General features: G+C 39.8%; 1 protein-coding gene across 1 annotated transcript; it reads left to right on the forward strand.

The window, feature by feature from the left end:
- The first annotated feature begins 5709 nt into the window (after positions 1-5709).
- Positions 5710-24333, forward strand: c1qtnf5 (C1q and TNF related 5). The gene is made up of 3 exons (XM_039764225.1): positions 5710-5933; positions 19119-19348; positions 19607-24333. Exons 1-3 carry the CDS (start codon positions 5725-5727, stop codon positions 20125-20127), a joined length of 960 nt encoding a protein of 319 aa, XP_039620159.1. The 5' UTR covers positions 5710-5724; the 3' UTR covers positions 20128-24333.
- The last annotated feature ends 3545 nt before the right edge of the window (positions 24334-27878 follow it).

The raw sequence follows: 27878 nt of genomic DNA on the forward strand, positions 1-27878 counted from the left end.
TGTCTGCATGTGGGTGTGTATCTGGTCCCTCCTGCAACCTGATTGGTCAGTTTGACTTTGGTGACATGATCAATGGTGGAAAGACGTTACACACAAGGATACTGAGGGAAGACATAGGAGGAATGCTGAGAGTTACCTTCAAAAACATATTCACAAGAATACAAATACCATTTTCACAACAACTAATGTGGGCCCATCTACTATTGGTGATAGTCAAAAAGAGGGCAGGAGACTAGCAAGGTGTTTGAATGACACAGTCTGAGAAGCAGGCTTTACAGGAACATGATCAAGAGATGACGTACTGGACAAGAGAGCTTGAGACACAAGGATACTAGGTAAAGGTGCAGGAGGAATGCGGAAAGTACATGTAGGGATATCAGTTTTTTTTTTTTTTGTATTACCTCTCTTCAACAAGTAATACAGCTAGTAAAACATAAAATACATATAAATTCATACTGATACATAACAGTGTCATTACCACAAAAAATGTATTTCTGGCTATGAAACAGCAAATGTTATATGCAAAAATACCAGTGGAAATTATGAAGTACATTTAAGACTGAAGCCAGGAAGCACTGCTTTACAAAGAGTTGTGAGAAGTAGAACACACCATTGAGTCATGGAATCCTTGACAACCTTAAAAAGTGTCAAGGTGAGATAACAGGACAGCTTAGCTCTGAGATACCCCAACTATCAACACATGGAATGAATGACTTCCTGTCATTTGTCAAACTTGTGTTCTTAAATGATTTGCTATTTATATAAAAGAATTCTGCCGAATCTACTTAATGATGGTTGTTTGAGAAGAGCATCTATATCCTGTGACAACAGCAGGTGTGTATCTTTAGCAATATGTGGATGCCTTTCCTGTGACGAAGGTACGTGTTCATCTTCAGAGAGAAGAGGGTGTGAATACAGTGACGGTGGTGGGTGTGTACCTTCAAAGTGGTGTGTAGCTATTTAGAGACATGGGTGTATAGTCTGGAACAGCACAAGATCTGCAGATTTTTCCAGACGTGGGAGAGTATCTTTAGTGAGAAGACAGTGTTAATTCTATGACAGTTCTAAACATATATCTCATGGGACTAATGGCTGGGTATGATTGGAGGCAACAGGCGTATTGTCGTTTGACAGCATTTGTGTCCATCATGTGACAAGAACAGGTGTGAATATTTAGAGAGCATTGGGGGTAAAAAAGCAGGAACAAACCCTGGAAAGGATGACAGTATATCATGGCTCACCCTCACATAAAGTAAATTCAGAAAGTATTCAATACTCTTCAGTTCTGTTATTTTGTAACCATGTGCTGAAATCATTTTAATTTATTTTTTCTATCATCAAATAACACTCAGTACCAATACCTATACTCTTTACTTAGCGCTTAGTTGAAGCCCCTTTGGCATCAATTCCAGCCTGGAATCTTCTTGGGTTTGATCCAAAAAGCTAGGCACACTTAAATTTAGGTGTTTTCTGCCATTCTTTTGTGCAGATCCCCCCAAGCTCTGTCAGATTGCACAGAGATTGTCAGAGGTGGGCTATTTTCAGGTCTCTCTGGAGATGTTTGATTGGTTTCAAGTCTAGGACCTAGCTGGGGCACTCAAGCGCATTCACAGAGTTGACCCTAAACCAGTTTATTATTGTCTTTGCCTTGTGCTTAGGGTAACTGTGCTACTGAAAGCTGAACCTCTGACCCAGTCTGAAGTCCGGAGAGCTCTGAAACAGGTTTTCATTAAGCACATCACTGAACTTTGCTCTCAGCTTTTCCCTGGCCCTGTATAATCTCCCTGTCCCTGACACTGAAAAACAACCCCATAGTATGATGCTGCCGCCACCACCATACTTCACCACTGGAATTGTGTTGCACAGGTGATGAGCACTCATTGGGTTCTTGGCCACCTCCCTTTCTAAGGCCATTCTCCTGTGGTTGCTCAATCTGGTGGGTGGACAGCTCTAGAAGAGTTGTGGTTGTTCCAAATTGTTTCCATTTACGAATTATGAAGGCAGCTGTGGTTTTGAGAACCTTCAGTGTTGCATGAATTGTTTTGTAGCCTTTTCTAGACTGGTCCCTTGACACAATCCTGTCTCTGGACTCTATAGGTAATTTCTTTGACAACATGGCTTGATTTTTTGTTTAACCATAAAACCTTCTATACACAGGAGTTCTTAGGTCCAATCAATCGAATCTGTTACATGTGGATTCCAAACAAGGTCTAGAAACATCTCAATGATTATCAATAGAATTGGATACACCTCAGCCAAATTTCCAGTGTCACAGTATTGTGTCTGAATACTACATCTAAATGATATTTCAGTTTTTTACTTTTAATAAATATTCAAGCATCTTTAAAATCATGTTTTCTCTTTGTCATTCTGGGGTATTGGGTGTTGCTTGATAAGGGAAAATGAATTTCAGTGATTTTATCACAAAGCTGCAACATAACAAAATATGAAAAAGTGAAGGGGTCTGAGTACTTTGTGAAACCACCGTACATCTTGTGGCATGCCCATATGTTGAGTTAGTCACACAGACGTGCTTTTATAATCTGTGACAGTCATGGCTCTGCATCCTGTAAAGGAAGCAGTTATGTGAGAGAAGCCCACAGACTTGTTTAAAGCATTCATACAGACACGAATGTTTATAGTGCCACCCACCAGAAATGCCAAGAGTGCCCGTAAGTGGCAACTCTCATCTTCAAGTTTCAGATGAAGGTTTCCAGAGATCTCCTGAGAACTTACATTAGATGAATCCTGAAGTCACAGATCCCAAAGAGATTTTTTTTCAAAAACTCAGTTCTTAGTAGTTTATGGGAAATTTTAACAAAAGAGCAGGAAACATCCCATGCTAGAAGTAACAAAGTCAGCAACATTTTCAAAGTAATCATTTCGATGCTAATTGGTGCCACATTGCAACAAAATCTCCCGAGAATGGGGGCTGTGCATTCTGTTAGTCGTGGGTCCTGAGGAAAGATGAAAGGACTGAATCCCAGACGAAACAAAAAGCTCCTCAGCCGAGTCTCTCAGCAGCCTCAAGTATTCCATACTTTCAAACCACTCTGTTCTGGGATTCTTGCCAGTACAGACATGGAGACCAGTGAGCACACAATTCAAAATTGTATGGAGGACGCGGCTCAGAGGTGGATCAGAGATGTTTGTACAATGACTGTCAGAGATCTTCTCCTTTATGATAGATTATAAGGGGTCTTAGGACTCAAAGAATAATATATGAGATGTGCAGACAAGGGTGCACATCCTAAAGCGAGAATCAGGAGTCACTGGTTGTAGTTGTAAGAGACACAAGAGGCCAGGGATTGACATACTTGTCCTTTATTTTGGGTCAGTGGCTGAAATTACAGGTGTATACAGGAAACACTGAAGGTCAGTAACTTGAGGGAGACACTAGGGGTCAGTGATTGAGCACAACAGAAACAGAAAGACATAGATGGGGAGCAGCAATTGAATTCACAGAAAACTTGGAGACAAAATGCAAGTCAGTGATTGAACTTGTAGCTAATTATGGAGGACACTGATGGTCAATGGAAAAATCTGGGAGTAACTGAAGGACACATTGGGGGTCAGTTCCAGAACTTGGATGTAAATGTGGGACACAGTTAGGGACAGTGGTTTGACTAGTATGTTTATGTGGAAGAAACTGCATCCAGTTTTTTTTGAGGGGTGCAACAGGGGTTAGTGATTAAACTATTAGGTCAATTAAGGCCATAATGGCAGATCAGGAATTAAAGTGTGAGAAAACTTAGCAAAAGGTCAGTAGGGAAATACAAAGAAAACTCAGAGATACACAGATAACTGCAACCTTTTTTTTTCTGTGGGGTACAATGAGAATCAGAGACTCAATTTGGTGTAAAGTATATATATATATATATATAAAGAGAGAGAGAGAGATTGCAGTGGCATTTTTACATGCATGTGTTAATCAACAAGCAGTTCATCAATGTTCTCCGACATCATTATTAAAGAGTTGTTATAACTTTCTCAAACCTGCTTAATCCAATACAGTGCAACGGGAGCCCACCCCAGCAACAAAAGGTGCAGGTCAGGAACTGTCAGTGATTGATCTGAAAGAAGATTTAGAGCCAACTAGAGGTCAGTGGTTGAACTGGTAGGTAACTATGGAAGTCACTGGGGGTCGGCTGCTGATATAATAGGTCAATGAAGAACACATTGTTGGTTAGTGACTTGAGGAAGGCACTAAGTGTCAGCAATAAAGTTGAAAGAAGACTGAGAAACAAGCTAGAGGTCAATGATTGGATTGGTAATAATGAAGAACTGTGAGGTTCAGTTCCTGAACTTGCAGATCAAAATGGGATGGAGAATGTTTAAGTTGCTGAACTAGAATATTGTTTGAGGCAGACACTACAAGTCAGTGACTGGTCTAGGCACTAACAGAAGGGCAATGTGTAGGGAGGGGTGAGGGTCAGTGATTAAACCAAGAGGACACTCAAGAGACAAAAGAAGAGCTCAGAACTGATGAGCAAATGTGAAGGTCACCAGCAATCAGTGGCAGAAATGAGAGGTCAACAACGCATACATTAGAAGTCAGTGATTCAAGGCAGACATCAGGGATCAGTGAGTGTAGAGGACAATGAAGGACACATTGACAGTCAATGGTTGAGACAATTCTTGAGCACATTTGTGTTGAACAGCAGTCAGGTCAGGTTGGGAAGCATACACTGGTACGGCGTGTTGCCGTACGCACCACAGGACAAAACAGCTTGGGATCCCGGTTGGCAACCCTCTGGGAAGACACACAGTCCAGACCCACCCTCCAGAAATGACCATCTATTTGCTGCAGCTAGGTGTTACGTGTGTGTCCCCTTGGCCTGGTCCAGCTGCTTTGGTCCTCAACAATAAGGATCCTATGAGCTGGACCACCCACACCACATGCCCATACTGCTGTAACTGATGCTGCCTCACAATACAGGTGATATGCCTCATTTGGGACTCTGTGAGCAACTGCTCGTTCGACACAAAGTCAAACCAGCGGTACCCAAGAATTCTTTGAAGAGACAAAATAAAGAGGAAGTTCAGTCTTTGTCTCAGGTTACTGGATAGTGTCCATGTATGACAACCATATAGCAAAACAGGAAGCACCAGGACTCTAAAGACTTGGACCTTCGTCCTTTTGCAAAGATATAGGGAGCGCCACACAACAGTGCTGGCTTTAAAGGTGACCTTGAAGCTTTGAATTTCTTTTGTCTCTGCTGCAGGCTGCATTTTATTACACTCTTAAGTCTTTTCTAATGATCGAAGGGTATTTACTACAATAAACAACTTTGAAGGCCCTCATTAAAAGTACTTGCCAGCCACGTGTGCTGCCAGAACTCTCTTTCCCAATGCAATAGAAGAAAAGCCATAAAGCTAAGGCTGTAAAATGTTTACTGGTGCTTTGATGTCCCTCACTGTCCGCTGAATGAGATCTGCAGCTTTCTAAGAATTGGGGTGGACTTCAGTGCCACCAGTTCTAGGTTCAGACTCCAAAGACATTCCTGTAATCAGTGACAAAACTTTCAACATTATGAGTATACTACCTTTGTGGGCCATACGATATGCACTGAACTTGAGCACCACATACAAAATGTTGCAAATCCTTCTCTGCTGCCTTTTTTCCTTTAGTTAGGATGCCAGAGCCAGGACAGGCAGTACCAGTCCAAGCAATGAGGCCAGTAATGATGTCCTGATTGGGTGGCTGCTTTCCAGGGTCCACTTATGCTTGAACTACTTTTCATTTCTGTTGTACTAGGATGCTCTCACACAAAGACGACCCACCCACCTCCATTCCCTCACCACCACCCATCTGACGGCTCATTGGCTGCCTGCGCAATTTCCCCTCCGAAGGCACTGGATCCAGTTTCTAGCCTGGAGCTGAAAGAAACATTTCTCACAGTCAGGATCTGGACGCAGACTTCCAAGGTCTGGTAAGTACACTTTCCGTGGCTCTCCTTCTCGTCGGTGACTCCTGAATCTTTCATCTTTTCTCTGCACTACAGCTGTAGACATCTTTGCTTTACTTTCTTTATTTTAACAGCAGTACTGAATTTTCCTATCATTTATATAACACAGTGGATGACTTCCTGTGAAACAGACTTAGTGTCGTTTCTTTAAGTGGTCGCTCTTTGGCAGTATCCTATTCCTTCTGTTTCTCTAAAAGCTTTCCTAAAGAGCGCCTTGAGGGTTACTTTTTTTTTTTTTATTCCTCCCAGTTCAGCTGTGAATAAGCCAAGGCAGCTCACAGCTGATCGGCTTCTCTTCACTCTTCTGATCCAAGTTTCTGTTTAAATCTTAAGAATAGTTAGTGAGGCATTGTGGAAGCAAGATAGAAAGTGTTGATTAATATTGACAAAAAAATCACAAACTTGTGAGATGAAGCTGCAGGGAACAGGATCAGAGATTTAAAGACGCAGAAAATCCGGTTTGGATCAGTTGGGAGCAGATAAAAATGTAGCATGTGGAGGTCTCACGGGATTAAAACTACAGGGCACTGAGAAGTGACAGGATCAGGCGCCAGGGATTTCATTAGGATCTGGCTTGGATTAGAATTAACACTGAATAGTATTTAGGAGAAGCGTCAGGAGGTAAAATAGCAATATCCTGACATCTCATAGAATTAGACTTCAATGTGCAAGGCAGCAGGGCACTGAGATCTGACAGAATCAGGCTCCAAGGATGAAAGATGTTGATGATTAAAATCTGATAGGATCAGACAGCCAGAGGTACAATCCCAAATCCAAAAAAATTGGGGCACTATGGAAAATGCTAATTAAAACAAAAAGGAGCAGTAAATTCTATTTATCCTGTACTATACTGAAACAACAACAATATGATTGATCAATCTACTGTATACAGATACCGTATTAATTCCAAACAAAATTGCAGGGTTACAGCAACATACAAAGGAAAAAACATACTTATAACAAAAAGTATTATAATCTTAAGTATGTTACCAAGGTACAAACAGACATGTAACAAGAATTATCTTCAAGTATATTAAAAACTTTGCAGGTATTTACTAAGTGAATTGTGCTTAGAATTGTGATACTGTAGCTGAAAAGGATGTACAGTATAGGATGTCAGTCGTTGGCACAGTATGAGGTGTGGCAGAAAAGTAATGAGACTGATTTTTTATTTACCAAAGTTTTTATTTTTTTCAAACATCAATGTTATCCCCTTCAAAGTAGTTCCCTTGGGCAGCTACACACCGATGGAGACGTTGTTCCCACTGTTGGTAGCAGCGCTGGAAGTCTTAAACCGGTATGGTCTTCAGCATGTCCGTTACACTCTTTTGGATGTTTTCTAAAGTCCCGAAATGACGTCCTTTGAGGACATTTTTCAGTTTAGGAAAAAGGAAAAAGTCACACGGACTGAGGTCAGTTGAATAAGGGGGCTGGGGAACCACAGGAATGCCTTTTGAGGTCAAAAATTCTGTTATAGAGAGGGCAGTTTTTCAGCACCATTTTGGCACAGACCTTTCGCATGTGCAAATGTTCAGTCAAAATTTGATGAACGGTAAATCTGTTCAAATTTAATTGTTCACTCAACATTCTTAATGTTAAACGACGGTCTGATCTCACAAGCGTGTTCACACGTTCGATGTTTTCATTGGTTTTCGAAGTTGAAGTCCTCCCTGAACGGTGTTCATCTTCAACATGTTTTCTGCCTTCCAAAAATGATTTGTGCCAGCGAAAAAGTTGAGCTCGGGATAAAGAATGTTCCCCATAGGCCTGTTTTAACTTTTCAAACGTCACACTTGCCGTTTAATGGCACAACGTTGCTCCAAATTCCGCTGTTCCATTTTGCGTGACGCACAACCAAAAACACAACTTCGCTAATAGCAGTCACAAAAATCACGTAGTTAACGGAAGGAGTTGAAACTCGCACTGAGTTATGGGAGGGTACTGATACACGTGCTCTATCAAGGACAACAGCGCAGCGTTGCCAGATCGCTGGCATTGTTGCCAGTCTCTTTACTTTTCTGCCACACCTCGTATATTGGCATATACCATCATTGTATGTTATGCTGCTGGAGCAGCTCAGTACCATTCAATACACAGGGAATAACAAAGCCTCAGCCCAAGGAGTGACTCATTATAGAGTATGATGGCTAAGGGTAAAAACAACCTCACATACAATGCAGATGTCTCAGTCTGTTGCTGAAGGTGCCCCTCTATTTAGCCGAAACCTCATACAAGTGATAAGAGTCATTATCCAGAACTGTAAGCAGCTTCGTGAGCGACCTCTGTTCTACCACTTCCTCCAGTTAGTCCAGCCTGATGCCCAAGATTGAAGCAGCCTTACTAATCATTTTATTTAGACTGATGTTAACCTTGTGAATTTAACTGTTTTTTGAAAATACACATTTATATATTGTTAACTGCAAAACTCTTCACAAAAATTAGTACAGTCAAGTGCTTCTCCCTGTGTAACATCACCATTTCTTTTAATTACATTTATTAAGCCATGCACTTGTAATCTGGGCAGAATGTGGTTTGGCATTGTCTTGCTGGAAAATGCAGGGACATCCCTAGAAAAGATGGCATGTGTATGTTTTGTTGCTCAAAAATTTGTACATATCTTTCTGCACCCCTACACCATGACAGACGCTGGCTTTTGCCTTGGGTGGTCCTTTACCTCTTTGGTCTGGAGAATACAACAGCTGTTTTTTTTACAAAAAATATTTTAATGTTGACTTGTCACAATAAAAAAAATACCAATTCGACTGCACATCTTTCCATCTCAGATAAGACCATGACCACAGAATTCAGCAGTGCTTTTGCTACTCATAGTAAAGCCTTAACTTCCCTCTGTGGATGCAGCAGCAAATGGTATTAACTGGCAAAGATTTACTGATGTATTCCCGAGCCTATGCCATGATATCCACTACAGATGCATATACCAGTTTTTAAGATTGTAACATCTGAGAGATCAGAGATCTCATGCATTCAGAAGTGGTTTTTAGCCTTGCCTTTTACACACTGAGATCCAAGCAAATGTTTTAGTTATAATGTACACTATACAGGAAGAAATGCCTAAAATCTAACTGATTTGTCATTGGGGAACAATGCTTAAAGTGGTAGGTTATTTGCTGGGGCATATTTTTGGCAAATTGGTGAGATTCAATCCATCCTTATTCTTGGAGGACTAGGTCTTTTATGGAGGCTCTTTATATACTAGAACATAGTTACATCATCATTTCACATCACCTTGTCATATCATTATAATATCTAAACTACCCTTGTCCCAACTTTTTTGGCACATGTTGCAGTCACCAATTTCAGAATAAATGTGCATTATCAAAAACAAATTGCAGTTTCCAATGTAAAACATTAAATATCTTATCTTTATTCAGTTTTTTATACAAGTCAGAGTAAATTTACAAATCACTTTTTTTGTTTTTACTGTATTAGTATATTCCATACTGTCAAATCTTTTTGTAATTGGGTGTCATAAAACTAGAGATCAGTTGGCAATAGGTACAAGCACAACGGGGTTAGACTCAAAAGAGTTAAAGTGCAGAACACAGATTTGTCAGGATTGGACACTAAACACTGAGGATTCGGGCTATAGGTATCTGACAGGAGGAGAGGGTGGAAGGTAAAATGCAAAACATTAAAATGTATTAATCGCAGATGGCAGTAGGTGAAATATAGAATGTAAGATGAGATCTCATAAAAGTAATCAGTACAGTGCATGGTGCCAATAGCTGGTAGGTAAGATGCAGTCTCCCAACTCATGGCAGGATCAGACAGTGGGAGGTAAAACTGCAAGGTATTATGAATTAATAAGTAGAATAGCACGGTATACCATTACTAAAAATATACAGAAAAACACAATTTTAAAGTGGTACAGTACCAGCATTAAGCTAATGTTGGTACTGGAAGTAAATGGCTGCACAATTGGAGAATCCCTGTGTTCCTCAATGTAATGTATTAGCTTCATCAGGCTCGACTCTCCAAGGAGTGACCTGGGGGCCCACTCCCCCTCTGCTTATTGAACCTATATATTTATATTAATGCATTGGAAACTCAGAAGAGGAACCCCTCCTCCACGTAAAAATATGCAGAGTGTGGCGGAGAATGTGGGCATGTGTATTTGTGGGCTATGGGAATGAATCAACTGGAAGCAGGCAAAAAATACCATTATTTGAGATCTACCAGGACTGAATTCTAAATGGGAAATCTATAGGATACTGACAGGATCAGACTCTAAGGATTACAAATGCAGATGACCAAGATTTGATGTGCCAGACAGCTGGAGGCGAAAATGTGGTGTATCAATATTTAGCAGGATCAAACATGGAGGTTGAGATCTCAAAGAATTCATCCCAAAAGGGTAAAACAGCAGGACAAGGATTTTTGATAGAATCAGACCTCATGAGGTAATGCTTCATGATGAGGAAAACTGACAAACTTTGACTTCAAAATGTCATATCACTCCTCTCAATCAGCTCTCTCTCTGAAGCTTTAAGACAACCTGGAATGGTGTTCTCAGACGTGGACCAGGGATGAAAAGCCCTCCTTAGTACTGACAGGGTGAGATTATGTATAATTAAGAAGAAGAAGTTGCCAACAGATTCTGAAATCTTACAGAATTAGACTCTTAAGATGGGTACATAGATTATCAGGCTACAAAAATTAAAGACATAGAATATTTGGCAAGTTGAGAGAGGACAGATGTAAAGTGTCAGAAAACTAATATCTAGCATAGTCAAGAGGCAGGAAGTCAGAAGTCAAAATACAAAAATCTTACTGGATTGAAGATACAGGACTCTGAATTTGGACAGGGTCTCTTGATCGCAGAAATTTTGGACTGTGAGACCTGAATGTATTAAATTAAGAAATTAAATATGACCATGAATATTACAAGATGTAATGCTGCAGGATACTGAGATGTGGCTGACTTGGTTCACATGAGTTACAGATTTAGTATGAAGAGAAATTACAGAGAGATTATGCCGGATCAGACATCATAATAATCATCATTTTATTTATACAAGGTGCCTTTCTGAGAACTCAAGGACACCGAACAAACAATAAAAAAATAAATAAAAAGACATTATAAACAACTTAAAACATCAGAATTAAGAAGATATAAAAATTAAAACCAAACAAAGCCACTGTAATCATAAAGAAAAAGCCATTTTAAGCAGATGTGTTTTAAGTTTACATTTAAAGGTTAAAAATGATTTGATATTTCTGAGCTCAGTAGGTAATGAATTCCAGAGCTTAGGAGCAGAACAGCTGAATGCTTCACTCCCCATGGAGGTTAGACGGGCGAGAGGGATGGTCAGGTGGATGAAGGAAGAGGATCTAAGGTTACGAGAGGGAATTTTAACATGAAGAAGGTCAAACAGATATGGAGGGGCGAGGTTATGAATGGCCTTAAATGTTAATAGCAGAATTTTAAAATCAATTCGAAACTTAATCGGGAGCCAATGAAGCTGCTGCAAGACCGGAGTAATATTGTGAATACATGAGGTTCGAGTAATGAAGCAAGCTGCAGAATTCTGGACTGGCTGAAGCTTATGAAGAGATTGATTAGAGAGACCAAAAAGGAGTGAATTGCAGTAGTCCAGACGAGAAGTAACAAGACTGTGAACAAGAATGGCATTGGTATGGGGAGTGAGGGAGGGGCGGATGCGATTAATATTACGTAGGTGGAAATAAGCAGGCCAGGTGACATCAACGAGGACAGGCTACAGGGCAGTGGCATCTGGCAGGATCAGAGTCTATGTTGACCAGGATATATACTGTAGATATGACAGACTCATTCAAGAGAACAAACATATGACTTGATCAGGTTCTTAGCAGTAAAATTGCCAGGACTCTGAGATTACCTGGGATCAGACTGTAAAGCAGGCAAAATGCAGGATATAGGCATCTGGCAAGATCAGCCAGTTGGAGGTAAAATTGACAGAAGCAGAGATCTGTTGAGATCAAACTTATAGGGATAAAGCTCTCATATGATTAGAAACTAGATAGGCCAGGATAACACTCCTAACAAGAATATATGCAGGATAATGGCATCAGGCAGAATCAAAAAGAAGGTAAAAATGAAAGGTCTGGTGGGGTTCGACTTCATGGAGCTCAACACTATGACCTCCAGATACTGCAGCATTAGACTTCAAGGAGTATAGGATATGAAAAACTGAAAGAAAGTAAGCAGAATTTGTTTATGCAGGTTCCTGAGATCTTAAAGGATGAGGATTGTGATTACTTGGGATCAGACTCTAAAGTTGACAAAATGCAGGCTCCTGACATTTAACAGAATCAGTCAAGTGAAAGTTAATTCGCTAGGTGCTGAGGTGATGAACCTGTCATAAACAAAGAACAGACATGTTCAAATTCAAAGGGTTTAAGTACTCTGAGATTTAACAGGTTTGGGCTATAGGGGGTAGAATTATGAGGTACTGAATCCTCACAAACTACTAGAAGGTCAACACAAAGAGACTCGCTCTTGCAAAAAGCACTAATTGGGGAAGCCAAGGAATTTGGGTGGAGTGCCGTAGGGCAAGGAATAAATCTAATAAAATGTGGTCTTGCTTTATTTTATATTAGCTGCTGTGCAATCTCTTCTAATGATCTAATAAAATCAACAGAAACAGGAAAAGTCCAGGTTTCCTGGAGCTCAGCAGCTGCTGCTGTTTACAGGACATTCAATATCTATGACTAAGATTATGATGGGCGGGCCTGTCCATGAAATGAAACTCGAAGATCCAGGGTCCATAGAAAGAATGTGAATTACTGGAACAAGAAGCAAAGTAAAAGTGAATGACAGAGAAAACAAGTGCTCTCAGCACAGATCCACGGAGAAGGACCCGGCAAAAGTGAGAGAGCAGCAGACATTCCAGTGGTGACTCATAGCTGACATTTGGATCCCGGCCCTCACTCTGACTCCAGGGAGAGAGAGGAGCAGGAGGAGGGATGGGGAGATTATAGGAGAAATGAACAGGGTAGAGAGGCATGGGTGATAAGAATGCAATATAGATGGAGCAAGTGACAGGGAGAAGTGGAACATGGGACAGTTAATTTAATGCCAAGACATTAACCCATCCTTGATTATAATATTGGAAAACACTGTCTCAGATGTTTTAGGAAATCTTCCATAACTGCTTAATGTCCACTCCGTGTTCACTCTGTCTACTCTGGACATTTCAACTGTCCCTCTTTTGAGTTCCCTGCTTGGTATTTTAAAAGTTTGACTGAACTGAATTATATAAAATTAGAAAAAGTTGTTAGAGAGGTCTGCTTGGGCAATGACCTTGGGATTTAAGTATGGATTTCAATGCCCAAGTGCATTGACGGGAACACTATGCTACTGTATAAATAATGGTGCCGTCCTTTGGAAACAACGTAAAACCAAGGTCCTGACTCCCTGTGGTCATAAAAGATTCCTGGATATATTTTGAAAAGAGTTGGGTGTTCCCTAAACTCCTAACTAAGCTATCCAGCGCAGCCTGGTCATTTTGAACCCAATCACTCACTGTATCTTACTGGTTAACTATTTCTCTCACCTCTTCATCACCTAATAGCTAATGTGTAGTGAAAATACTGACGTAAGAATGGCTGCTCTTACATCATCCAGATGGATGCTACACATTAGGGGTGGTTGAAGTGAACTACTATGTAAAGTGCTTCGAGTAGGTTAGAACAGAGAACAGTTTGAGAAAAACATTAACAGAATGAAAAGTACACAAACACATGCATATGTCATTCCCTGACATCATCTTATAGTTGTGCTGGCCAGAATGATAATTTATAAGGCCTGGTCACTATTTACAGCATACATGTACAAAAATATATTAGCTATGCTTACTAAACAAGAAATTAAATGTGTAGTAATCAGACTATGAATAGGCTTAAAGTGATTTCTAGTGTGGCTTAATGATTAGGGATCCTGAAAGTGATTTCTAGTGTGGCTTAATGATTAGGGATCCTGACTCAAAGTTTCAAATCCCACCACTATCTCTTATGATAAAATCAGACAGGTTTGATTTTGTCAGGGTGAGTACCAGACTGGTTGGGCTGAGTCACTGGGTATGTCACACAACACAACTGCCCCCTACTCACTAAAATTATGAAGTCTACAACTGAAAATTGTTGGAAAAGTCATATAATTTGACATGGCCTTAAACTGGCCCTGACTGAGTTTGCCCTGTTGATGGACCAGTACCCTCCACCCCCAACCCGTGCCTTGCAGCTAATGATATTGAGATACATGAAGATCAACTCCTGATGCCAACCACAATGCCATAAATAGAATATAGATAGAAACTTAGTGCCATTTCAAACATCTGACCAACAATTTTTGTACATAAATAGAGTAGTTACTTTTCCCCACCTAATAAAGACCCTTCCAAATAGAAACACTATTGATTATTAACAAAGATTATTTTTGCCCCAAGGATACACTAAGGGAGCTGACCATTGGGACACTAAAGAAATATCTGCTGAAAATTGAGCTTTGCAGACATATGTAAATAATAAATAAAAAATCAGTTATTTCAAACAGTAATAACCATTAGCAACACTAGTGATGTATTGGCTGTATTTTAAAATCAATTTAATGATACCTTGATTTAAAAGATGATATCTATCAAAAACATGAACATTTCTGGTTGTGTCCAAACTTTTGACTGGTAATGTATTTGAAAGGGTTGCTGAGAAAATAATTTTAATTATATGAACGGCAATCAAGCACTAGAATGAAGAGATGGTTTGTATCATAAGGTCTGCGGAAGTAAGGAGATATCTACACTGTAGCACAAATAGACATTCTCCTCAGAAGCCCAACAGGAGCTTACCAAAAACAATAAAAACAGCTTTAAGCTCTGACCACCAAAACAAAAATGTAATCACCCAAAAACTCTTTAAAGGGATAATATAATGTCATTTTAATTGTGATGTTTGATTATCAAATGCAAGAGTCTATGCTTTTCACACACTCTGTGCCAGGGCCGTCTTAACATGTGGGCACAATGGGCACTGGCCATGGGCCCCAGGAGCATTGGGACCCACAATGTTTATAATCTGCTAAGAAAAGAGGGGCCCCAGTGCACTGCTTTGCCTGGGGATCTACGATGCTGTTAAGATGGCCCTGCTCGGTGCTATAATAAAGCATACCCATGGAAAGATTCACATCCGCGAACGATAAAAGCAATGTAAAAACAGCAGAGAATGCAGGACACGCACGACACGGTCAGCAAAGCATACACAGAAAGCAAAATAATAGCTCACCCCCTGTGAGGCTTCCCCAGTAAAGCTGAATAAGTGTCTTTTCTTTAGTTGAACCTTCTCATCTGTCCATCCTTCCATATCTTTCTACCAGATGCGTTACTACCAGGTTCCAAAGGTACCTACGGTCATGACGTCGTCCAGTCTGTCGTCACCATAAAACAACTCCTCTCTCTCCTCTATTCGCCGGAATTTGTCGGAAGGTCCGTTTTCGTTATCTCGAATAGAACCCGCCGTATATATTTTTACAATTTCCAAAAACTCCCAGTGAAAAGCATTGGCGACTGTTTGAAGTAGTCAAAACTGTTAAAAATGCTGCGCCCTCCTCAAAAGCAGTTTAAGTTACTCTTTCCGTTTACAATTAGATCGGTGTTTTAATCTTTTATGTATTTTATATTTTCTTCTTTTACTCATCTGACTGGCGGCAAAACACCAAACCTCGACGTCAACGCAGGCAGAGCTGCGCGCGCAGGTGGACGCGCGGTCTCATTTGGCAGTTGGCGCGAACCTTCACAAGCCCAACTCAGTCCTGCCGCTGCTTCACGTCGTAGTGGAGCTCCGGGCCCGTACAAGTAAAACAACTACACGCAATTAAATCTCAGCAGCAACTTTTCTAGAAATGAATGGAAGAGTAAAGGTTATATCTACACGTTGCCACGCAGGGAGATAGTAAATACTGTCATATAGTAAATAAAGACGTACTGTTAAGTTAATAGACAACGTCGAGGCTAGCCACTCGATCGTGGCGATTTAACTCTGTGTCCCTTACCATTTCTTTTGGAAATAATCTTTATCATTTTTCCATTTTAGACGTATGCCGATACAGCTCTTCACTAACTTAAGTACTGTAGATTTTAACGAACCATCAGGTATTCTTTCAAAAATGTTAGTTAATTCTACTTTATCGTCATTATGCCTTCTTACATGAAGGTATCTTGTCTACTGTCACAAGCACAATTTGGATAAGCAGACTAATGCAATAAAAACGTAAGCTACCATGTAGATAATATACGCAAAATAAAGCACATATACAACACAATAGATATTTGTACTGTAAAAGTATATGTAAAAATGTCACTCTGTATGCAGTGAACAGAAAAATATGCCCACAAAATATTATGTATATAAATGTTATGCTGAAAATTTGATCTACATAATTAGCTGTAGACCACTCACAACCAGCAACTAACAGTTCATCGGTTTTTGTGGATTTGTACCCTATTGAGTTGAGATCTCCCATCTATTAAAGCTATTTCAGCCAATTCAAGTCTTCTTAGACATGTTTTTTTTTAAAACCACGACTTTTAAAATTCATTTATGTACTCTAATACTATGTGTTACTGCATTCTCACAGTTATTTTGGCATGTGACTCGTTAGAACTATTTTTAATAAATACAGATGTGACAATTGTTTTTATGATTAAATAAAAAAAGTTCCTTTTTTCAAATCAGTGAATCAAGTCCCCATACACACTTTAGTGTTATGCCATGCAGATATTTTCTAGTTGCTCTCTGTTGCCATCAGTGTTATGTTATTGAGTTTTGGATTGAAATGCGGAGTTGTTTTTAGTCTCATTAGTAATTAAAGTAGCAGGGGTATGCTTTGAACCATGTACGAATATCAATACAGCATTCTCCATACTCTGTCATATTATATGACAATTGTGTAACGACTTTCCAATATACAGTTTCCCACTTCCAAAGTATGGCGAGCTTGCTGCTTCTCTACAGCCAGTAACTTTCTGCTTGGCGTTGCTGGTACCTGTGAGAAGGCCTTACAGATATGGCAAGTTCAGCCGCAATCCAAGCTTTTTTTTCTTTTAACATTCTATTGTGTGTGGCCAATAGAGAGCAGCAAGCGCCTAAACACCAGACACAACTCTCTCGCACACCAGTTGAAGTTAAAAAAAGGAATGTTATTTATTGAGTAACCATACCTTATCACAATAATATCAGTCCAGCACCACACTAATAGCCAATAAAGCACCTGCTTCTCAATTTGTGTCTCCTTTGTGAGCATTGTCTAGCTTCCTCCTGACTCTGACTCACTTCATGAAGCGAGATAGCTCTTTTTATGTTCAACTCAGGAGTATTCCCGGTGTCATGGTATTACATGCTGGAAGCATTTCTGAGTCATATTGAAGCTCTCCAAAATAGGGAAATCTATTCTTCACAGTGCCCCCCTGCAGCACCCAAGGACCCCAATTGAGACGCCATTCCATACTACAATTCTCAGGAAATCTTGCTGGTGACCACACTGAGTTCTAGCTGGGGAGCACTGTCACCTCTTGTGCTCGGGGACAGACTGTTCAAAATATAAATTTGAACCTCATCCATTCATTTTTAGGGACCCCAAGTGGGACAGAAATCAAAGATCATTCTATGCCTCCATTCCTGTGCTCTATTCATCACGGCCTCCTGGCTGGATTGGGCTTCATCTTCAACCCTATTCATGCCCAATCATCCAGTCCGCCACTTACACTTGGTATGTAAAACAAACAATCAGATAGATAAACCTCTCTTCTGTTTATCAGGTCCAAAACACCTTTCTTATTCTTTGTAGTTATGTTATATTCATTTGTACTTCTGGATGAGCAATCATCAATTGCCATCTCTCAAATATACACAAATCACTAGAAAAATAAAATTGCACAATTTTAGTGATTTAGACACCACAGGGCACACTTATATGAACATCAGCCATGTAGTCTGACATCTCCTGAAACTCACCAGTCTACAACTCAACAGGTTTCATTTGTCTTAAGGCATTGGGGTGTGCTGTGTGTATGTGTTTATGTAAGATATGACAACCACTGAGCATTCAGCCACAACTACAATGCATATAATGCAGCTATGAGGAATAAGGAGCACTGGTGTCTTGGACCTTGAAAACAGAAGAGAGACTCCTCTGTCCAATGTTTTACTAATCATAGCAGGATGGAAAAAAGGGAAAGAGATTGTAGGTGAAGTCACCATCCTGGAAAACATTGGCTCTGCACCAGCTCTGTCAGGCAGCACGTTGTTATATGTCAGAAGAATGGCCGAGCTAGCAATACTTTGGAAATGTTACATTGTAGTGGAAAGTTGTCATAGAGCTGTGTAATTTGTCATCCTCTGTAGTCTCTAGTTGTGTAATCCAACATCATCAAGGTAGTCAAGTTAGTCAGACATCTCCTTCCACTGGAAGTCATGTAATGTGCCACCAGCTTACCTTTCAGTTACCACCATCATAGACTAACCAGTCTGGGTATTAAACATAATTATACTCACTGGAAGGGTGCCTGTAATTCAAAAATCACCTATTCAGTTCTTTGTCGATTTTTCATACAAAACAATATTTTTTTAATAAATAAAATCATTCATTTATGAGCTGAGCAGTTTGATTGGACAGCCAAAACTCTCTGAGGCCTGCTTACAACAATACACCTGGGTCTGGGCCAGGAGTGTGTAAGTGAGAGCCCCCTGTGATAGACTGGTGTCTTGGCTTTTCACATGATTTTGCTATTAGAGCCATGATGATGTGTAGACATTGCATTTTGTGAAACTAACAGAGATCTGAGCTGAAATGAGGTGACAAGAGTGGCTGAGAGATATACTGATTCAACAGGAAAACACATGGGAAGAGGAGGAGCAGATAGAAAAGGAGAGGCAATGTAGCTACCTGCCCCACTGGCCCTGACTGGCACCAGTCTTCCTTGTTGACTCTAAATGGGTTAGAATACCCCATCCTGTGTCTTTGGCCAAGCCTATGTATTGTATGATTGGAAGTAAATATAGAAATTGTAACAAAGACACAGGCAACATCCCTGGCAGGTACAGAAACAAAACAGCATTGAAGAAACATTTTATTCTCTCTCTTTTTTTGTTTAACAGGATCACAATGTCGTCATTCCACATCTACTTCTTTATCATCTTCTTAATGCTTGTTGGTGTGTCCTATCATATTGAGGATAATCAGATTCCCAGCCTATGCTCTGGCCAGCCGGGTATGCCAGGATCCCCTGGCATACATGGAAGTCCAGGTTTACCAGGCAGGGATGGAAGAGATGGCCGTGATGCTGCCCCGGGAGAAAAAGGAGAAAAAGGGCAGACTGGAGAACCTGGTGAGACCCTGTTTTAAAATATATATGGTGATATTGTAGTTGTGCATGCTGGGTAATCAAGTCAAGCCAGAGCTATAGTGCAGTGTCATATATTTTTATTGGAATTGCCCAGTCCTTGCTGAAATACAGAATCAAAGAGATGTCTGATTAGCTTCGGGTCTCTGACATCAGAATTCATTCTTGGATGGATTACCACCCATTCACTGTTTCCAGTTCTTGCTTACGCAGCCAGCTGCTCCTCTCAATCTTGTCTTTCAGGAATGTCAGGTGAGAGAGGAGACCGTGGTGACCAAGGTTTGCCCGGAGAAAAGGGCGTGAAAGGAGAAGCTGGTGAATGTGCTGTCGCTCCAAAGTCCGCCTTCAGTGCCAAGCTCTCAGAAAACCGGAGTCTGCCTCCCAGTGCAAATGAAGCTGTGCGCTTTGATGTAGTCCTGCTCAATGAGCAGGGGCACTATGATGCTGAAACAGGCCGCTTTACTTGCAGGGTGCCAGGTGTCTACTACTTTGCTATCCATGCCACTGTGTATCGTGCCAGCCTGCAGTTTGATATCCTGAAGAACAGTCAGATAGTGGCCTCCTACTTCCAGTTCTATGGCAATTGGCCCAAGCCAAGCTCCCTCAGCGGAGGCTCCCTGTTGCATCTGGTTCCGGGGGACCAGGTTTGGGTTCAAGTGGGTCTCTCTGAGTACAGTGGCTTCTACTCCAGCCAAAAGACAGATAGCACATTCAGTGGCTTCTTGGTCTATTCTGACTGGAAGAACTCAGCCGTGTTTGCCTAGAGGATCCCAGCACTGACCAGCAAATGCCAGCTAGCCAGAATGCTCCAGCTCCAGAAAAAGCCTCCCTCAGCATCAAGCAAAGTAAGACAAAACTAAGCACAAGGCCATGGACAGCCAGACAGCAGACTGTCAGCGACCGTGCATCTCTCCAGGTGGGAGATACCATGGGAGTCCCCTCTTTACCAAGTTAAGAGCAGTGTAACCAAGCTCTGACCAAATTTTGATGTTCCCTATGGCACAGAGTGCTAGAAAAACAAAACAACTAAGTGCCAGCCTTTTATCCTAAGACTTAGTTTGAAGCCCCAGTGACCCATTGTGAAAAAAATAATGGTGGGACAACCCAGCTTCATCTATAAAAGTGGGAGCACCCAGACCTGTCCAGAAAAATGGAAATTAAGAAGAAATTAAGGATTGGAACCTAACTCCAACTAGAAAAGATCATTAATAGGCATACCCGGACAATCTTTACAAAAGAACATTAGAAGGGAGAACTCCACTGGTAAAAGTAATCAACACTCTGTCTAGAAAAAGGTTTTCAAGACTTGGAATCTATTCCCATCAAGAAAATATAAACAGGAGGCAAAACCTGACCATATCTGGAAGATATCATCAGGATTAACAGCCCGCCTTTATCTAGGAAAGGCAATGAAGGAGGAGGAAGCCAGCCTTATCTGGAAAAATATATATTGAGGAACTTATTACCACCTAGAAAAGATAATTTAAAAACAGAGGCAGGAGTTGAATGTATCAGAAAGATAATTAACAAGTGATATCCAACCCAATTTCAAAATATTAAATCGGAAGACAAATTGAACCACATCTAGAAAAAATAATCAAAAGTTGGACCTACCCCATCTAGAAAAGACTATCAATAGCTAACAATCAACATTATCTAATAAAGAGAAGAAGACACAACACCAATTAAATGTACTAACCAAGAATTGCAACCTCAATTATAAAAGATCATTCATATATTGAATCTACCAAAATAAAAGAATAAGTAAACTCATCTGGAAGAGACAGTTATAAAGGGCAGCACCACCTTCTCTAGAGGTAATCAAAATAGGGGAAACATCATCTTGTCTAGTGAAGATGACAAAGATAGTAAAATCTAACCCTATATTTAAAAAGCAATTAGTAGAGGGGGAAAAAGCTAGTCTTAAAAATAGTCTAGAGGAGAACCCAACTCCTGAAGGAGGCAATCAAAAAGAAGAAAGACACATCTCCATCCTCTGGTAATATTATAATTGATGAGGTTTAATCTACAAAAACTATCAAGGTCATTAACCTCCATACTCTCTAGATCAGGTAGTCAGGTATTCAGAAGAGGTAACCCATTATCCTTGATCCAACTGAGAAGATTTTCTCTGAAAAAAAAGATGGAAATTGGAGTGAATTATACTCAAGACATGGAAGCTAACCCAGAAGCCGATTCTCCTTTTCCTCATTAATAAATTTGGTCAAAATGAAAGCAGTTCAGCTTCTTGAAACCACAATCTGATTTCCCTGTGATATGTAGCTACAATGATGAGAAAAACGTCTGTGCTATACACCTGTAAGAATCAAAGGGCAAACCATTTGGTCCTGAAGAACTCAGTTTAACCTACAATAGGCTCCTGAAGTTTGCAGAGCCACAGTGTCCCCTTGAGGTGACTCTGTTTAATACCTTCTAACCTGCATCATTAAATGTTGGCTGCACATCTTAAGGACTTGGCCAGTGTTTTATAGTTGATAAATTTACTCAAGGGAAGCTGCTAATAAAGTATACATTGGGTGTCAAGGAATCTAAAACTCTTTTATGGTTATTTTAATAAGAAGAATTTCTAACTCAATCGTGAGGGCTTTACACTATCAATCATATTTGGTAAGTGCTGAGTGGAGGGGTTTAATATGAAAGGTACTGTATAGTGTAAAATCAAGTCCGTAATGGAGTGTAGGTGGGCTGAGTAATGGAGGGGTGTGTGTAAGTGATGAGTGCTTTGGAGATGTCTTTAATTGTTGTCCTCTGCTACATTCAGGTGAGGATTCTGATGGGCAGATCTTGTCCATCTGGTAATGACCAATGCCCCCTGCTCTGACTGGCTGTTAATTAACAGTCTCCTTTAGTCAGCTGAAATAAAGTCAGAATGGAATTAGAAGGTACTTGGACTAAAGCCATAGCTTATAGTTTCTGCCTGTTAATAAGCTAGGTTGAAGACTTTACTAGATCCTGAATATAAGGGTGATTGTTTCCTTTAGATGTATTTCCTTTAGATTGTGAGAAAGTGTTGGTGTATAAGTGTGCTCTGTGATGACCTTGATTTCTGTCTTGTGCTCAATGCTGCTGGGATAGGAATAACCATCCAACGCCCTACTGCTCCCTGATTGAGTGTCATAATAGGTAGATAAACAGGCTGATAAAGTGGATTAAGAAAGTATTCTGATCCCTTCACTTTAAATTTAAATAAATACATTTGACATATTTTTCCTATCAGTCTACAATCAATAATCCATAATGACAAATTAACATTTTCAAAAAAGTTAGCTACTTTATTCAAAATCCAAACCTGAAATCCCTTATTATTTAAGTTTTTAGACCCTATGCTGCTGCTATTTAAATTCCTGTTTGCTTGAATACTCCTTAAGATGTGTCCAGAGGTTTATTAGAGTCCACCTGTGGTAAACTGAATTGATAGGACATCATTTAGAAGGGCACACGTGGACATGTGTATAGAAGGTCCCCCAATTCATACTACATGTCAGGACAAAAACCAAGCCATTAAATCCAAGGAACTGTCTGTAGACCTCCATAATCATATTCTGGTGGGAAACAGATCAGGGCAGGGGGATAAAGTCTGTTATTTTCAAACACGCTAGTCCTGAAAGTGGGGGTCTGCTGGAACCTATCCCAAACAGCATAGGGCAAAAGGGCAGGGACATGCCCTGGAAAGGGTGCCAGTCCATTGCAGGGTGAAAACACGCACACACCCACCACACACTAGGGCCAACTTAGGATCTCCAATTTACCTAACCTGCATGTGTTTGGACTATAGGATGAAACCAGAGCATCCAGGGGAAACCCATGCCGACATGGGGAGAACATGCAAACTCCACAGAGGGAGGATACTGGATATGAACCCTGGTTTCCTTAATGTGAGGTAGCAGCATTGACATCATGGAGCAAAAGGAGATGAGACCATTTATAAAGCTTTGAGTGTTCCCAGAAACACAGTGACATCAATAATTGTGAAATGGAAGGTGTTTGGAACTTCCAGGACTCATCCTATAGTAGTTGGCCATCTGGCAAAATTGAGTAACAAAGTAAGCAGGTCTGGGAAGTGACCAAGAACCCAATGACCATTCTAACAGAGCTTCAGAAGTCCTCTGAAGGGATGGGAGAACCTGCCAGAAAGTCAACCATCCCAGCAGTACTCCATCAGTCAGGTGTTTATGGTAGAGGTGAATCACTCTTGAGTAAAAGGTTTATGGTAGTTAAAAGGACTTGGAGAATATGAGAACAAAGATTCTCTGGTTTCATTAGATTAAAACTGAACTCTTTGAGCAGAACTCCAGCAACTATGTCTTAAGAAGTCTGGACACTGCTCATAAGCAGTCTAATACCATTCGCATGGTGGAGCATGGTGGTGACAGCACCATGCAATGTGGATGCTTAATGGCAGGGACAGGGAGATTGGTCAGAAATAAGGGAAGGATGATTACAGACAAATACAGAGAGGTCCTTGAAGAAAGCCTACTCCAGAGTTCATGTCACCTCGGACTGGAGGTCACCTTTCAGCACAACAAAGACCTGAAGCAAGCAGCCAAGACAACATTGGAGTGGCTTTGGAACAACTATCTAACCATACTTGACTAGTCCAGCCAAAACCCACTAGAACATCTGTGGAGATACCTGAAAATGTCTGTCTAATGGAGCCTGAGAGGATCTGACAGGAGGAATGAGAAAAACTGCCCAAATCCATACGTGCAAATCTGGAAGAGACTTACCAAGAAGCAGGAATTGCTGCCAAAGGAGCATCTACAAAGTACTGTACTAAGCGTCTGAATACATATATGAAGGAGAGATTTCAGTTCTTGATTTATCATAACTTTGAGATTTTTTTCTGAGAAAATGTTTCCATTTTGCCATTATGGATTATTGAGTGAAGATTTTTGGGCAAAAATCTCAAATGTATCCCTTTAAAATTAAACCTATAACACAACAAAGTATGCAGAGAGTGAAGTGGTCTAAATGCTTTCTTAATCCACTGTAGATAAAGTAATATCTATCTATCTATCTATCTATCTATCTATCTATCTATCTATCTATCTATCTATCTATCTATCTATCTATCTATCTATCTATCTATCTATCTATCTATCTATCTATCTATCTATCTATCTATCTATCTATCTATCTGCCTCATGGGGAAACGTTAGCTGTTTACAGACATTCCAGAAATAAAGAAACATTATACAAAGCAACAACCCCCAGCCAAATACACATAAGATTTAGAAAACTTTTGGCTAACGATCCAATGAGCAGTCCCAGTAAGTTATTATAAAGCCTTTTGCCCCAGTAGCATATCTTAACATACTTCTGCTGAATATTTTTTTGCCTGAACATCCTCAGTATTACAGAGAGCAAGTGCAGCTTTGTTAGTGACTCACTTTTGTCTTCATTCTGTACTCTACTAATGACACCTCCAGTGGGTTATCCCATCACTGAGCCTGCCTTTTTAAATAGCGGGTAGATTTGGCAGGCCTCTCCTGAGGTGATGTTACCAGTCCGGTACAATACAGTGTAGAATGCCATACTGGCTGTCACAGAGTTGTAGAAAATGTGACATACAAATTAATATTCACAGTTCATTCAAGATTAAACTATGCGGGTAAGAAAACGAAAAACATTTATTTGTAAAACACATGTTCATTCACAAAATCAGCTTTAAGTTATTTACTATAATAACAGACACATCGCAAAAGGCTGCAAAAAAGAAAGTAAAAAACTAAAGAACAATCATTTATAAAAACTAATTATAAAAAGGGTAACTTCACATCTGGACCACAGAGAAAGTATAAACAAGAAGAGCTCATGAGAAACAGAGAAAGATATCACTTTTTACATTTGGAATACCAGATTGCCATAATCTAATCAAATAAACAGGCTCAGAAAATGGATAGAGGAGGCGATAAAGTAATCTCCTCAGTGTGGGTTTGATAATATTTTGGAGACGACTGCATTGCATTATACACTCACTGACCAAATTATTACTAAGACCTGAAATTCATAAAAATGAATTTAAATTGTAATGTGATGCCTCTAGGTTATGAAAAATATGTTATGAGGGTTTCCTTATTTTGGTAAGAAAGAATTGAGCCGGGGAATAACGAACTGCAGAATGCTGATTAGCATATGCAAATAAGAACTTCGTACACGTGACAATAATGACGCTACAAACCTATACTGTACAAGGAAAATTCTTAAGGGAAAAAAATGGAAAGGTTTTAATTAACAGTTTCTTTCTGCCCAGACCATGACATTTTTTGACCACTAGATGGCAGCAGTAACCTGCATTTAGACGAAGCGTCTTTCTCCTCCTGGACATCAGGACCTCGCGTGATTCACAGACAGAACAGGAGAGAATCAACCCGACACTGGCCGCCAGTCCATCATATAGTGCAAAAAGCAGACATCTACAAGGTCTTTTAAAATAGTTCCGTTTATCTGATTAGATTATTAGATTATACGATTGATTAGAAAATGCGTCAATAAAAAGAACATATAGGCCTAAAGAAACTAGGGATTAAACAGCACTTTCAAATTCAGTCTCAGTTAATCGGGCGCTTCATACCATTTGAACTCCCCGCGACTGAAAAGCGTAACATCCATACTACTTTCTTCAACTGTGTAAGCTAATTTTACCCGACGAGTTCATTTAAGAGGTGGCCTTTTCAGGGCCATAAACGGATCTTCTGACATTTATAACATTTGTGACGGAACCGTGAAGGCAACGGTGAATAAAACTGAGAAACAGAATATTCACAAACCTACGTGTTCCAATTCAGAGTCGAGATGGTCTTTAACAGACCGTGGTAGCATCAGGCGGAAATTTTCGGGGCGCCAGTCCATGTTGACTACCCTAATCATTGACTGTTCACAAGGTGCTGCCCTTTAATTCTCATGCCAGAGTTCAAAGTCCGGCCCAGTCACTGTTTTGAAAAGGCCATGTAAGATTTATCCAAATTAGCGACTATGCACAGTTAGTGGTATACTTGGGACGATCCTCGTTGAAGGCAAAACGTTGCAATTTAGCTTTTTGTCACATGTATCGAAACAGTCGTGGTCACTAAATAATGATTGGGTCTTGTTATGGGCATAGATAGATGTGAAAGGCACTATATAATAGATAGATAGATAGATAGATAGATAGATAGATAGATAGATAGATGATATTTTTGCTGCTTGTCCACCACATATATATATATATATATATATATATATATATATATATATATATATATATATATATATATATATATATATATATATATATATATATATATATATATATATATTAAAGGCATGAGTCAATGCACTTTATCCACATACAATACATATAGAGTTACTGGGCTCATAATAAAATACTCCCATATACAGTACTTTAGTGGAACAACGGGCAAAATAAATAATATCATTTTAGGATCAAATGTGTACAAATTAAAATGATTAGATTAAAATCAGTAACATACACAAAATATGCATTAAAACAACATACTGCTTCTGTTTGACCCAAATACATACTTAACTTAAATATGGAAATGGCTAAATCAAATGTGCATGCAAAACTTGGCTGTTTTGTCCACCCTCCACGATTTTCTCAACACTTTAGCACTTTCAAAATTTCCTCCTGCAAACTTAGAGGTGCCTGTCGTTTCTACGTAAACGTAACAGATAGGTTAACTGAGATTACTTCTTCACAAACGTGGTGCATTTGCCATGTGAAATTGTGTTCTAAAGTTACGATATTTTCTATAAATTTTTTTAAAATGTATTACTTGTACTGGTGTTTTATAATAGAGGAAAGGTATTGCAGAGGAAGACAGGTGTTCAAGAAGCACACAGCTGGACTTCTCTAAATGGCTTGGAAATGCGCAGGCGCCGTTTTGAGGCTCGGAATCGCGAAGTGCAACGAAGCAGTGTGAATTGCAGTTCTGAAACTTTTTAAATGAAAATTTTATTTTATTTTTTTTTTTTTTTAAGACAGTATATAAATTAAGTGCTCGGATGTTCATGTAAATCGAACGGTTTATATTTAACTTTCCTGTTTTTTTTTCCTGTTGTACTATTATATTCTATATTGTTAAAAAATACTCCTGTGTAAAATTGCCGCTCTGACCAAAGTGCTGCCCGAGGCGCTTGTTTGGTCGCCTCAGCCGCTGGCCCTGCTTGATTCATCCATCTAGCCATCCATTCAACATCTTTGATATATAACACCCTAGAATAAGATAATGCCAGTCCTGTTATCAGCTTCAGCAGAGTTCTACCACTTATTGCTCGCATATTCATCAATGTCCATGGAAATGTTCTGCTGAATTAAAACAAAAAAACAACAACAAAAAAAAACTAAATAAAAAAAACAAAAAAATGGATTTAAGGAAGACCAGAAATGGAAATTGAAATGGACACCCCAATAAAGCAGAGGAATTTGGCAGGGTCAGCACGTTCGAGTTCCTCGTGTCCTTTTAATATATGTCCAGTAGATGGCAGTGCC

Source organism: Polypterus senegalus, chromosome 9 (genome assembly GCF_016835505.1).
Source record: "Polypterus senegalus isolate Bchr_013 chromosome 9, ASM1683550v1, whole genome shotgun sequence".
NCBI classification, from domain to species: Eukaryota; Metazoa; Chordata; class Cladistia; order Polypteriformes; family Polypteridae; genus Polypterus; species Polypterus senegalus.